The 13,280-nt window shown below is 41.6% G+C and overlaps 1 protein-coding gene across 8 annotated transcripts in view; it reads left to right on the top strand.

Annotated features, from left to right (window-relative positions):
• The window catches only part of LOC117506605 (R3H domain-containing protein 2), a 207,404-nt gene that overhangs the window by 110,690 nt on the left and 83,434 nt on the right, over nucleotides 1-13,280 (top strand). For all 8 annotated transcript variants that reach the window (XM_034166125.1, XM_034166122.1, XM_034166127.1 and 5 more), the window contains 6 exons: nucleotides 767-853; nucleotides 1,017-1,134; nucleotides 3,195-3,273; nucleotides 9,495-9,554; nucleotides 9,895-10,035; nucleotides 12,678-12,786. In XM_034166125.1, coding sequence (XP_034022016.1) covers nucleotides 767-853; nucleotides 1,017-1,134; nucleotides 3,195-3,273; nucleotides 9,495-9,554; nucleotides 9,895-10,035; nucleotides 12,678-12,786 — 594 coding nt within the window. The remainder of the gene's footprint in view (nucleotides 1-766; nucleotides 854-1,016; nucleotides 1,135-3,194; nucleotides 3,274-9,494; nucleotides 9,555-9,894; nucleotides 10,036-12,677; nucleotides 12,787-13,280) is intronic.

The raw sequence follows: 13,280 nt of genomic DNA, 5'->3' as shown, positions 1-13,280 counted from the left end.
TTGGCGTTGAAACACAAGCCCGTGATCTTGGATTTTTAGATTTGTTTGAAAGCAAATTGGCGTATTTCCAAGATAACTCCTTCTGTTGAACTCAACTGTTTGGTAGAGCATATTGATATCTACTGCATACTGCAAAAATCCAAATCAGAGAATAATGAAGGAAAAATGCTTCTCTTGACATCAGTACAGACTCAGTTTGCTGCTGGCTTTGACTGTGGCCTTTTTTGTTATGTAAATTCCTTGATAAATGCTTGTAATCTATAGAATGTAGGCTGTGACTGTCAGTCCTGTTTTTTTTGTTATTCTTCTTGCACTATAGCTTTATCTTCATCAAAAGAGGAAAGCGTGCTGGCATGTAGTGCAACAGCGACTTGGTGTACTGATAGAGTTTTTTTTTTTAATGAACAAGAATTTGGAGGTGTGTGTGCCCTTCTGTAGTGATGTCTGAATATCTGGTTTCAAATTTTTTGTAATCATTGTTACATCTGACTTCAGATTACAATGTTGAGAATACAAACCTTAGAATCAGACATCAACTTGTTCAGAAGATGATGCAAGTGGCTTAAATATTAAAGACTTTTTAATTGTTGTATTTTCAGATTGACACTACATCACCCTCCATGAATAAGACTTCATTTTAGACAGTACTTGTCTGAGTCCTAGCTATGGTGTCCTGTTTTTGGGCTTGCAGCCACCTTGTAGCAGTCTGGTTTTAGCTATGATCAACCTGATTGTCTTAAAAAGAAACCTTTTATCTTTTTTCCAGTCTAATGCCAAACTGAAGTTGGTGCGAAGTCTGGCAGTGTGTGAGGAGTCCTGTGGTCCATTTTCAATTGATGGGCCTCCAGAGTCGGTAGTGTTGTTCAGAATATTACAAATTTTGCCCTGCAGTTATTCTGCCTTTTAATTTATTTCATGACATTCTACTTTGTGTAGAATCAATGCTGCTTGACAGATTAAAAAATTCGCCAGCTTTTCTGTTGAAATGAATTGTGCTTTTTTCCCCCTTCCTCCAGGACATCATCCACCTTCATGTCAGCTGTCCATCAGATAAGGAAGAGGAGAAGTTCTCTAAAGATGAATATGAAAATGAAGAGAAAAAGGACAAAACTCCAAGGAAGATGTTATCACGTGGTAAGATGCATTTTGTGAATGCTGCACAGTATTGTGGTACTTTATTTGACTAATTCTGTAAAATAATGCTTGCACAAGATGTGCTCTTCTAATTTTAACAGACTGAGAGCAGACAAAGCAGATCACTGTTCCTACACTTTTCAACCATGACACAGGTTTTAGCCCTGTGAAAGTCACTGATGAACCATTTGGAAAGACATCAGATTTTATTATACAACCCCTGGCAAAAATTATGGAATCACCGGCCTCGGAGGATGTTCATTCAGTTGTTTAATTTTGTAGAAAAAAAGCAGATCACAGACATGACACAAAACTAAAGTCATTTCAAATGGCAACTTTCTGGCTTTAAGAAACACTATAAGAAATCAAGAAAAAAAATTGTGGCAGTCAGTAACGGTTACTTTTTTAGACCAAGCAGAGGGAAAAAATATGGACTCACTCAATTCTGAGGAATAAATTATGGAATCACCCTGTAAATTTTCATCCCCAAAACTAACACCTGCATCAAATCAGATCTGCTCGTTAGTCTCCATCTAAAAAGGAGTGATCACACCTTGGAGAGCTGTTGCACCAAGTGGACTGACATGAATCATGGCTCCAACACGAGATATGTCAATTGAAATAAAGGAGAGGATTATCAAACTCTTAAAAGAGGGTAAATCATCACGCAATGTTGCAAAAGATGTTGGTTGTTCACAATCAGCTGTGTCTAAACTCTGGACCAAATACAAACAACATGGGAAGGTTGTTAAAGGCAAACATACTGGTAGACCAAGGAAGACATCAAAGCGTCAAGACAGAAAATTTAAAGCAATATGTCTCAAAAATCGAAAATGCACAACAAAACAAATGAGGAACGAATGGGAGGAAACTGGAGTCAACGTCTGTGACCGAAGTGTAAGAAACTGCCTAAAGGAAATGGGATTTACATACAGAAAAGCTAAACGAAAGCCATCATTAACACCTAAACAGAAAAAAAACAAGGTTACAATGGGCTAAGGAAAAGCAATCGTGGACTGTGGATGACTGGATGAAAGTCATATTCAGTGATGAATCTCGAATCTGCATTGGGCAAGGTGATGATGCTGGAACTTTTATTTGGTGCCGTTCCAATGAGATTTATAAAGATGACTGCCTGAAGAGAACATGTAAATTTCCACAGTCATTGATGATATGGGGCTGCATGTCAGGTAAAGGCACTGGGGAGATGGCTGTCATTACATCATCAATAAATGCACAAGTTTACGTTGATATTTTGGACACTTTTCTTATCCCATCAATTGAAAGGATGTTTGAGGATGATGAAATCATTTTTCAAGATGATAATGCCTCTTGCCATAGAGCAAAAACTGTGAAAACATTCCTTGCAAAAAGACACATAGGGTCAATGTCATGGCCTGCAAATAGTCTGGATCTTAATCCAATTGAAAATCTTTGGTGGAATTTGAAGAAAATGGTCCATGACAAGGCTCCAACCTGCAAAGCTGATCTGGCAACAGCAATCAGAGAAAGTTGGAGCCAGATTGACGAAGAGTGCTGTTTGTCACTCATTAAGTCCATGCCTCAAAGACTGCAAGCTGTTATAAAAGCCAGAGGTGGTGCAACAAAATACTAGTGATGTGTTGGAGCGTTCTTTTGTTTTTCATGATTCCATCATTTTTTCCTCAGAATTGAGTGATTCCATATTTCTTCCCTCTGCTTGGTCTAAAAAAGTAACCGTTACTGACTGCCACAATTTTTTTTCCTGATTTCTTATAGTGTTTCTTAAAGCCAGAAAGTTGCCATTTGAAATGACTTTAGTTTTGTGTCATGTCTGTGATCTGCTTTTTTTCTACAAAATTAAACAACTGAATGAACATCCTCCGAGGCCAGTGATTCCATAATTTTTGCCAGGGGTTGTAGATTCAGATTTTATTTTTTCTCTCTGATCCTTCACAGAAACACAAACATTTGCAAAGATTTTAGTTTTATTATTATTTCCCCGTTTTCCTGTCCTGACACAAACCCTCTTCTTTTCTCTTGATCGGCTGTCTCCTTTTTCCTTCTGTGCCCCCCCCCAGACTCCAGTCAAGAGTACACGGACTCCACAGGAATTGATGTTCATGAGTTTCTGGTCAACACACTGAAAAACAATCCCAGGTATGGAACTGCGCTCCAAAATGGGTTGAAAGTTAGTTGAGATGTTACGGTGAATATGAAGCGTCATTGTAAAGCACTCTCACGGGCTGTCTACTAGTGGTGTACTGGATCACTGTTGATCCATGATCTGTATGGACACCCCACCCCCACCCCAATGGTTTGGAATGCATATGAGCTGCGCATTAATTGCAGAGTTTGCAGAATTTGGATTTTGTGTCATGATGACTTGGTTTTAATGTGATAACTGCATTAATTTTGATGCAGTTACTGTAAAATCAGTCTCAGTGGAAGAAATGCAGCTACTCTGAGCCCTGGTATCTGGAAAGACTGAAGCACCCACTGCAAGTCACACCTTTTTCTGTGTTTTGAGGTCTTTAATTTGGGATTTTTCTGCATTGCTGTAGTGTATTTTTATTAAGGCCCTGTCACGCCTTCACGATTTAGCCAACGTATGCCAAATTGATTAAACACTGGGATAAGGCCAATAAGTTAAGGGTAAGTTTTTATAAGTTAAGAGCATGTTGAAACATGCTGATACTCACTGATATATGTCCTAATAAACTGAGCTCCTCAAAAAAATTTTGAGCATGCTGAAAATTTTCAGCGCATGCAAGACTCATACGTCCCAAACATGCGGGACGTAGGTTGTAGGTAAATTATATGTTTGCTAGCACACGTTTCTTGTAATTTACTCATAAGTCTAAATACCTCCATTAATGCTGGCCACTGATTGGCTGAAACCTGCAGTCTTCATGCAGACAGACTTTCATTCACACGGAGTGATCTGACCTGTTCATTTCGGTCCAATTCACCTTCACAGATGTACATGAATCAACATAAAGTGCCTGATTTTTGAAAATGATGTCTGAAAATACTTTAATTTGTGGCTGGAAACGTGGCGTTTTAAAGTCCTTCATGGTTTTTCTACTCCAAGTACATTTCTCATGCTGGTGTCGCACTCAGATCCCACAGAAGCGCTGTGATGATTTAAACTTTTAAAGCGCTGTCGCTGTCCGTGATCATCACACCGACAGATCACACAGCACTTCATTCAGATCACACCTGATCGCAGTCGACTGGTGCTTTAAAAGTATAAATCATCACAGCGTTTCATTATTCAAGTCTAATGACCAGATCAGGTCTGATCAGACGACAGCGACGGCACTTTAAATGTTTAGAGTCATAGCACTTCATTCATTCACGGCAGCATTTACCACAGTAAGTCCACTCATCAACATTCCGTACACAGTGAAAATGGTCCGCCAAGATAAAAAAAAATAATAATAATGTTAAATTACTGTTTCTGACCTGCACCACACTGTGTAGTACCGTCCCGAACCACTGGGTGGAAACGGGGCTGTCTGCATACGCTGGTTAATTGTCAAGGTGTGACAGCTGCATTAATTTATTAGAAGTACGCCAGTGTGTGCCAGCGTTTTTAAGATGGCCGGTATACGGAGGCTAAATTGTCAAGTTGTGACAGGGCCTTTACCAGCGTTTATTCTTTTATTATTTGGAGTTTATTCTGAATTTTCTGTATCTAATGCTGCGTTCACACTGGGCGCGACGTGAGCGACTGCAGCCACAGGTTGCCATGTAATCCCTATGTAAGGACATGTTTTGGCGCCAAACTGCGCGACGCGAGTGAAGCGATTTTGAGCGTTTTGCGCGTTTGTGGCGCGATATTGCGTCGCGTTGCCCTCCTCCGCAAGTTGAAAAATCTGAACTTTTTCGTCTCGTCGCGCCGCGATGACCAATCAGGGACTGAGTATGTAGTGACATGGAGATGTCTGGAGTTTGACTGAGGCTGTGAACATGTCCTGTATCTGGTAGCAGCCTGTGAGCAGGACTTATGTCTCTTTTGTCCTTTATTTCACAATCATGACAGAGTTTTTGGAGCGAGCAGCAGCACTACAGCAGCAAGCAGCGGAGTTTCTTTTTTTTTTTTTTTGTTTACGTGCGCGTGCGAGTGAATCGTCTGTGGAGATTATTTTACTTAACTACACAGATGTATAATAAAACAAATGGTGACTGGTTTCTAAATACAATTATGACAGAGTTTTTGGGGGAAGAGCAAGCTGCAGGGAGCAGAGTTTCTTTTTTTTTTTTTTTTTTTTTAAATTGTTTACATGTGCGCGCGTGAACGGGACAGGAGGTCCTCAAGCTGGGTCCCGCAGAGGAGGAAACACTGCTGAAAGCAGCCGTCATCCAGACGCAGCTCCTGCAGCAAATACTCCCTGTATTGGGAGCTTTCCACAACAACTCGCTCCGTGTGATCAAGGTCCGTCATGTTAACTTGACTGAAAACCGGAGCCGGCGAGCGGAATGGAAGCACCTTCTATTTGATGACGCACCGGGGCGAATTTTCGCAGCAAAAGCAGAGCAACACACCGGGCGAAGGAGGTGCAAATTTGTAGCGTCTGATCGCGCCCGGTGTGAACGCGGCATAAGGCATGCCATAGTATAAGATGGAGCGCCTCCCAAACTAGTTAAAAAAAAAAAAATAATCTCCAGAAAATACGGTATACCCCCCCCCCCCCCCAAAAAAAAAAAGTTTGTAAGGATTTTCTTTAGAAAACAGCTGTATAAATTAGTTCTGATGCTCCTCTGACACACAGCTCTACACTGGCCTGTTTTGGCCTGATGCCTTGTTTCTGTTAGACGTGCAAAGCTACACTCAACAAAAATATAAACGCAACACTTTTGGTTTTGCTCCCATTTTGTATGAGATGAACTCAAAGATCTAAAACTTTTTCCACATACACAATATCACCATTTCCCTCAAATATTGTTCAGGTGTGCCTTAGACTGCCCACAATAAAAGGCCACTCTGAAAGGTGCAGTTTTATCACACAGCACAATGCCACAGATGTCGCAAGATTTGAGGGAGTGTGCAATTGGCATGCTGACAGCAGGAATGTCAACCAGAGCTGTTGCTCGTGTATTGAATGTTCATGTCTCCACCATAAGCCGTCTCGGAATGTCAACCAGAGCTGTTGCTCGTGTATTGAATGTTCATGTCTCCACCATAAGCCGTCTCCAAAGGCGTTTCAGAGAATTTGGCAGTACATCCAACCAGCCTCACAACCGCAGACCACGTGTAGCCACACCAGCCCAGGACCTCCACATCCAGCATGTTCACCTCCAAGATCGTCTGAGACCAGCCACTCGGACAGCTGCTGGAACAATCGGTTTGCATAACCAAAGCATTTCTGCACAAACTGTCAGAAACCGTCTCAGGGAAGCTCATCTGCATGCTCGTCATCCTCATCGGGGTCTCGACCTGATTCCAGTTGATCGTCGTAATCGACTTGAGTGGGCAAATGCTCACATTCGCTGGCGTTTGGCATGTTGGAGAGGTGTTCTTTTCACGGATGATGCGAAGGAGATGTGTTGCACTGCATGAGGCAAATGGTGGTCCCACCAGGTACTGACTGGTATCCCCCCCCAATAAAACAAAACTGCACCTTTCAGAGTGGCCTTTTATTGTGGACAGTCTAAGGCACACCTGTGCACTAATCATCGTGTCTAATCAGCATCTTGGTATGGCACACCTGTGAGGTGGGATGGATTATCTCAGCAAAGAAGTGCTCACTATCACAGATTTAGACTGGTTTGTGAACAATACTTGAGGGAAATGGTGATATTGTGTATGTGGAAAAAGTTTTAGATCTTTGAGTTCATCTCATACAAAATGGGAGCAAAACCAAAAGTGTTGCGTTTATATTTTTGTTGAGTATATGTCACAGCACGCAGTGGTTAAAGTTGAATTGAGTTGAACTTTGACCGCAGTTTGTTTGATGTCAAGCAACGGTGTGCACTCTTGACTGAGCGTTGAGCAAGCTTACTTTTTGCGCGCCACGCTGCAACACTTCTCACTGACAATAATGTGTTTTAGAGTGATGCACGCTTATTGTGAAAAGCCCTTTATAGTGCCCAGGAGTTGATGATTCTGCATAGAAAGCTGCTTTAACAGCAAAACACAAAGAATTCCCAATGAAGTTTGTTTGCTGCGTAAACTTTGGTGTATCATCATCGACACGCAGGATTTTAATGGAGACATTTTTTCCCTTCCAGCGGACAGAATCTCTGTTCAGTTCCTACTTGGCTGCATGCTGAGCTGGCTTTTCATAGCGTTTTACAGCCTCGGGACAATGAAGCGGCTAACGTTTTAGCACACGTTTTCAACAGCATTTCAGTTAATTCGTCGGAAAAATCGGTGTTCGGTGAACAGACAATTTGAATCCGAGAGCCAGGCAGAAATTTGCCGTTAACCGCAGCTAGAACACTGTGGAAGAGAGCTCTCTTAAACAGCCCGACTTCAAAAACCTCCCCTCCTCCCGTTCGGCAGTAAACAAGCAGAGAGCAAATAGCAGTTCAGAGGATTCACAGTGGCTCTTCTCCGGTATTGGAAAATGTCGCGGGTTGGATAGGTATTTTCCAATATGTGACTTACGTCGTGTTGGAACCTGATACTGATCCGGGATCGGATTGGTCCCATCCCTACTTTCAGGCTTCGAGTTTCAGCTTCCTCCAAAGGTTTTCTGTTGAGTTCAGGTCTGGAAACTGGCTTGGCTACTCCAGGACCTTGAATTGCTTCTTGCGGAGCCAATCCTTAGTTGCCCTGGCTGTGTGTTTCGGGGTCATTGTCATGCTGGAAGACCCAGCCATGACCCATCTTCAATGCTTTTACTGAGAGAAAAAAGTAGTTTGCCAAAATCTTCCGATACATGACCCCATTCGTCCTCCCTTCAATATGGTGCAGTCGTCCTGTCCCCATCCCAGCCTTTTATTCCTGGTGCCCTTAAGGCCCGGTCACACGGCACACGGCGATCACTGAACAAAGGAAAAAAGTCCAAAAGTCACAAATCATTGAGAAAAAGTTGACGAATGAGAAGTGTCGGCTTTTGAAAATTGACAGTGGATCAAATACTTATTTGCCTCACTGTATTTACGCACACGATGAATAAAGAATGTTCATAGGTTATTTAAATATGATAAACCTTAAAGAAAAAAAATTTTCCCCAAATAAGCGCATATTAAACATTAACATCTCCAGGTTTGTCAATTTGTCTGTCACTCTGTTGTGAAAATTGTCACAATAAAATAACCTCTTTCAAAGTTAGATTTTAAAATAACATATTTTGATTTGTTTTAATTATGTGTGTCAAAGATGTGGTATATTTGGATTTTTAAATACAGCATGCATCACATAATGATGTGCATAATAGCAAATATTGCCTTACCTCAAAGGTGGGATGTACCTGAAGATAATGGTGGCAAAAAGTGCCTGCATCATTATTTGTCTCATATGAGCAAATCACTTTGGGGGGGGATCTTTGTTGGTTGTTAATCTGCCTGTTATTTACAAGTTCCCTGTCCATTTGCTGCATTAAATCTATTTTTAATAGAGGTCCTCATTCACTCCATTGACTATAATCAGTGCACTCATAATTACACAGAAATGATATTACAAATAAAATTTTATTTACAGCCCAGCTTTGTCCATTAAAGCCATTTTATTCAGTAACAAATGAAACAATGGCGGACTGTGCTGTGTAGAGTCCACAAATGCTTCACACAAGAAAGAACAGAAAATACAGAAATAAACATAGATGCATTCTTGCAGGTGTCAACCCAAGATCTGCCACGTGATGGTACTGATCAACATTAATTTAACGAGGGATGCACAAAAGACTGCTGCTAATGGCGACAAAAATTTTTTACACGGTTTAGTATTGACACAGATATTTTTGGATAAGGACACGTTACGGCACTTCACAGTGTGTCGTGTTTATGTGGATGTAGACAGAGTATTTGCATCAGATGGAAAGTGTGACATTACTGCTTTCCATTTCTTTATGCTGTCATATTCATGTCATTATGAGTGTGTTGTGGTTTAGTTTTTTTGTGAATTTGAGATTAAAGAGCATCTTTCTAAGCTTAACTTCTTAAAATTTGGTTTAACGTCAAAATATGAAGGCTCAGAAGTGCTGAATACTTTGTAGAGATGCTACATGAATGACTTTATGTTCCCAAACACACATCAGGGTCACTGCATTTGACTGTTCAAATAAATATCAATATAAGTGACATAAATTTGAGAATAGCCCAGCTTGAAATGGCACTGGTAATGGTGTACTGTTGCTTCACCAAGTGACACCCCTAACCTCCAAAAACACTGTCTGCCCCTCTCTCCTTCCTCCCCTTTGGCTTTACAGGGATCGGATGATGCTGCTTAAACTAGAACAAGATATCCTGGAGTTCATCAGTGACGACAAGTAAGCTATGTCTTCATAACCACTCGGTTGTATTTAAATTTAGCAATTCTGCATCTATTCCTTTATAAGCTCTTGAGGTCATGAGATAAATATGGAACCGTGTAGTTATCATACTCCCTGAGTAAAATGAATTTGCATGTACTACGTCAGTGTTCTATCATTGGCTGACTGCGTCATTGAGTTAAAATGAGACAACAGGCTGCAGCACAACAGGAAAAGGCTTGTGCTGGTGTGCATGAGAAGTATAATGGCTACCCCTGCCACCCACCCCCAATCTTAGTTGAGAAAAAAAAAATTAACAAAAAATGATGCAGGTCACTGCTTATTTCTTTTCCTGCAGCAACCAGTATAAGAAATTTCCTCAGATGACCTCTTACCATCGCATGCTGCTACATCGTGTGGCTGCCTACTTTGGCATGGACCACAATGTGGATCAGACAGGCAAGGCGGTCATCATCAACAAGACTGGAAACACACGCATGTGAGTTCAATTCTGATGCTGGTCATGTATCCTGCAGAAAATTTAATGTCAATCTTCACATTTTGAAATCTTGTAAAGTCGCATATGTGGGGTGTGTTAGGCAAGTGATGTTGTTCCACAAAACACAACGGTGTAACTTAAATTAAGTGTAACATAATCCATTGTTAAAATACCCTTGGTCATATGAGCATTGACTCCTTTATAATTTGCAGTTGTTTAATTGGTATTGCAGTGTGTATATATATAGTTATTTCCATTAATTAAGATCCCACTGCAGAGGTCTCAAACTGATTCCAGAAAGGACCAAGAGGGTTTAGGTTTTCTTTGCAACCACCCACTCCACCAGGTGATTTCACTGATTAACATCACTTTGAGCAGATGGAATCAGTTAATCAGTGAATCGGTCATTTCAAAGCGTCACAGAGTATCGCCTCGTTTCTGCTTAAAACTGACTTTAGAATGATTTAAGAGGTTTTACCTTGTCTTCTGATAGTTAAAAATCCCATTAAGCCATTTGATCACTTTAGGTGAAGAAACTGTCTTAGACGAGTGGCTGAGCTCCGAAATGACGCATGCGCAGTGGAGGCAGGGTGAACCAATTTTAGGGTCGGACCGTTCTATTTGCCACACTGAGTTTGGACGTTGGACCCAAATGCAGGGAGCAGTAAGGCAGGCAAGGTGAAATAAAAGTTTATTGAACAAACGTTTATTGAACAAAAGAGGCACTGCGCAGCAGGATGGCAACAGGATGGAGCAAGGGGACCTGACCAACGGGACAGACAGGATGGGCCAAGGGAACCTGCACAACAGACAGACAGGACAACAGGACTGGGACTGGAACCAGGGAATGCGAGTCTGGAAAGCTGCTGGGACTGGATTAACTGCTGGAAGAGAATTAAAGGGCAGGTGAGATTGTACAGGTGCATTTGGGCACACATCTAGAAATGAAAAGTCAAAACTACACTCAGAGTTCATTCAGAGTTTTAGTTCAGGATCAAAGTTCAATTCACTCAGGAGTTCAGATCAAAGTTCAGTTTATTCAGGAGTTTAGATCAACGTTCAGGATTAAAGACTCAGTTCAACATGACACACTCTAAAAGCGTGCATCTGAGGCAGATAGATGAAGTCCGATGACTGCCCCTCATGCCATGGCACCGGACGTTCGTAGAGCACACTGCAAACTGCAGTACAGCTGAGTCAGAATTCTCCTGGTGGTTACATCCTGAGAGAGAACCACAGCTACATTCACAGAGAACTTTGGCAGCTATGTGCGGACCCACTCCAGACTGATGGTAGATCTGATCACTGAAAACACAAAATAACTTAACAATTCAGTGGAGATGCTAGATTACTGCGCACATCGTTCCTGAACAGTGCAGATGTGCACAAACTCTGATAACTGGATAACTGTTGATATAGCTGCACAGTGTGGAGTAGAACGGACTCCTAGGGATGAATTACTGCTGGAATTGCTGAACAGCACAAAGTAGAACGGACTCTGAAGATAACAGCAGATAATGCTAAACACTGTGTGTGAAGACGCACCGGGCGGACAACAGAATACGTCTGGGTTGAAGTAAAAGGCATTAAGGTGTGACCGTGGAAAAACACGAATGATCAACTTTAAATGACTGAGGTAATATTAAGAGCTGGAGCTCACACTGCAGGAAAAATATGATTGATAACTTTAACATTACAGATCTAACAGCTCATTAAGGAATATACGGTCGGTTATGTCTGAACCAGAAAACTCGCAGAGGAAATAACATACGGCAGATTGAGCCTGCAAGGTTGTAACATTAAAAACACAGCTGATTACGTTCAGAGCATGGGAGCTCAACTCGGCAGGTTACTTTCTGAGTATGGGAGCTCAACTCGATAGGTTGCATTCTAAGCCTGGAATATCACGGTAGGAAAAACACGACGTTTCATTCTGAGCGTGGTAGCTCACAGCGGAAAAATAACAATGGATAACGTACTGAGCACGAAGGCTCACATCAGGACAAACACGGCAGGTGATATTAGCTCCACAAACGGCGAAGGACACCACAGACAGACAAGACAGAAGACCAGGTTACCGGCTGGGTGCGATGTTGGAGCACACCTGGTTTCAACCCCGAGGAACACAGAGATTCTGGCCCTGAACCAGTGAAGATCCGAGGTTAAATGTTGGCGGTGATGAGACAAGATGACCGTCAGCTGTGAATGCCCACTCCACTGGAATAATGATCAGCTGTGTGATGCTGCTCTGACAGAGCCACATGCTGTCCTGACAGGAGGGGTGGAGCCCTGACGTAAGATGTCGCTCAGACAGCTCCCATGTGCTGACTTGACAGCAAGGGTTGAGCCGTGACATCACCAGCAGCTGATGCACCGACCAAACAGAAAACTTGCCACAGTCAGCTTTACCTCAGCTTCACCTGGAAAGAGAAACAGAGCAGGAACCAGATAGACCCAACAGGAACCAGGGCAAACCCCAGCAATCAGTTCTGTTCAACATGAAAAATTAAGTTTAATAATACATGAGGGTTCATTTATTTGTAAAGGATATATTTTCTTTTTTGTCTGCAGGGGATTTAGTGATTGTTGACTGAGTGTGAATATGAAAGTGTGTTGTGTTTTGTTCTTTATTTGATTTTCAGCCCAGAACAAAGGTTTTCTGAACACATTAAGGATGAGCGTAACATGGATTTCCAGAAAAAATTCATCCTCAAGAGAGATGATGGTAGCATGGACAAAGATGATAATCAGGTAAGATGCTAGTGATATTTAATTGCCAAGCTGCATTCCTTTAATTATTGTTTCATGACAATAGAGTATGCTACTGGCCATTCTAAAAGTAAATGCAGTAATTGAATAAGACTCTTGAGGCACACTTGAAAAGAAATGTAGGAAACATGTATGTAATACTTTTAAGGATCAAAATCCCACATTTTCAGCCCTAAACTGGAGTTGGCCTTCAGACACATTTCTTATTTTCCCTGCTATCAGTTGTTCTTCGTTGCCATCTGTTGTGGGGTTCTCACACTTCAAGTTCAGTGTTGGAAGTAGTGGTACTTTTGTTTTTGGCAGCTAAACCTCACACAGATCTTTTATTTTCCTTTCTTTCTTCATGCCTATTGCACTCAAAATAACCATTTTGCACTGATTTTATTTTGTTTAGCTGTGCCAAGCACACTGCTTCACGTGCGCTTGTTAGCATTTGACGTGTTGTCTTTACAGAAGTCAGTTAGTGTAATTTTTAA

This window comes from Thalassophryne amazonica, chromosome 3, assembly GCF_902500255.1.
Source record: "Thalassophryne amazonica chromosome 3, fThaAma1.1, whole genome shotgun sequence".
Lineage (NCBI taxonomy): Eukaryota > Metazoa > Chordata > Actinopteri > Batrachoidiformes > Batrachoididae > Thalassophryne > Thalassophryne amazonica.
Note: the sequence above shows the minus strand (reverse complement) of the source record. Positions and strands in the feature narration are given on the sequence as shown.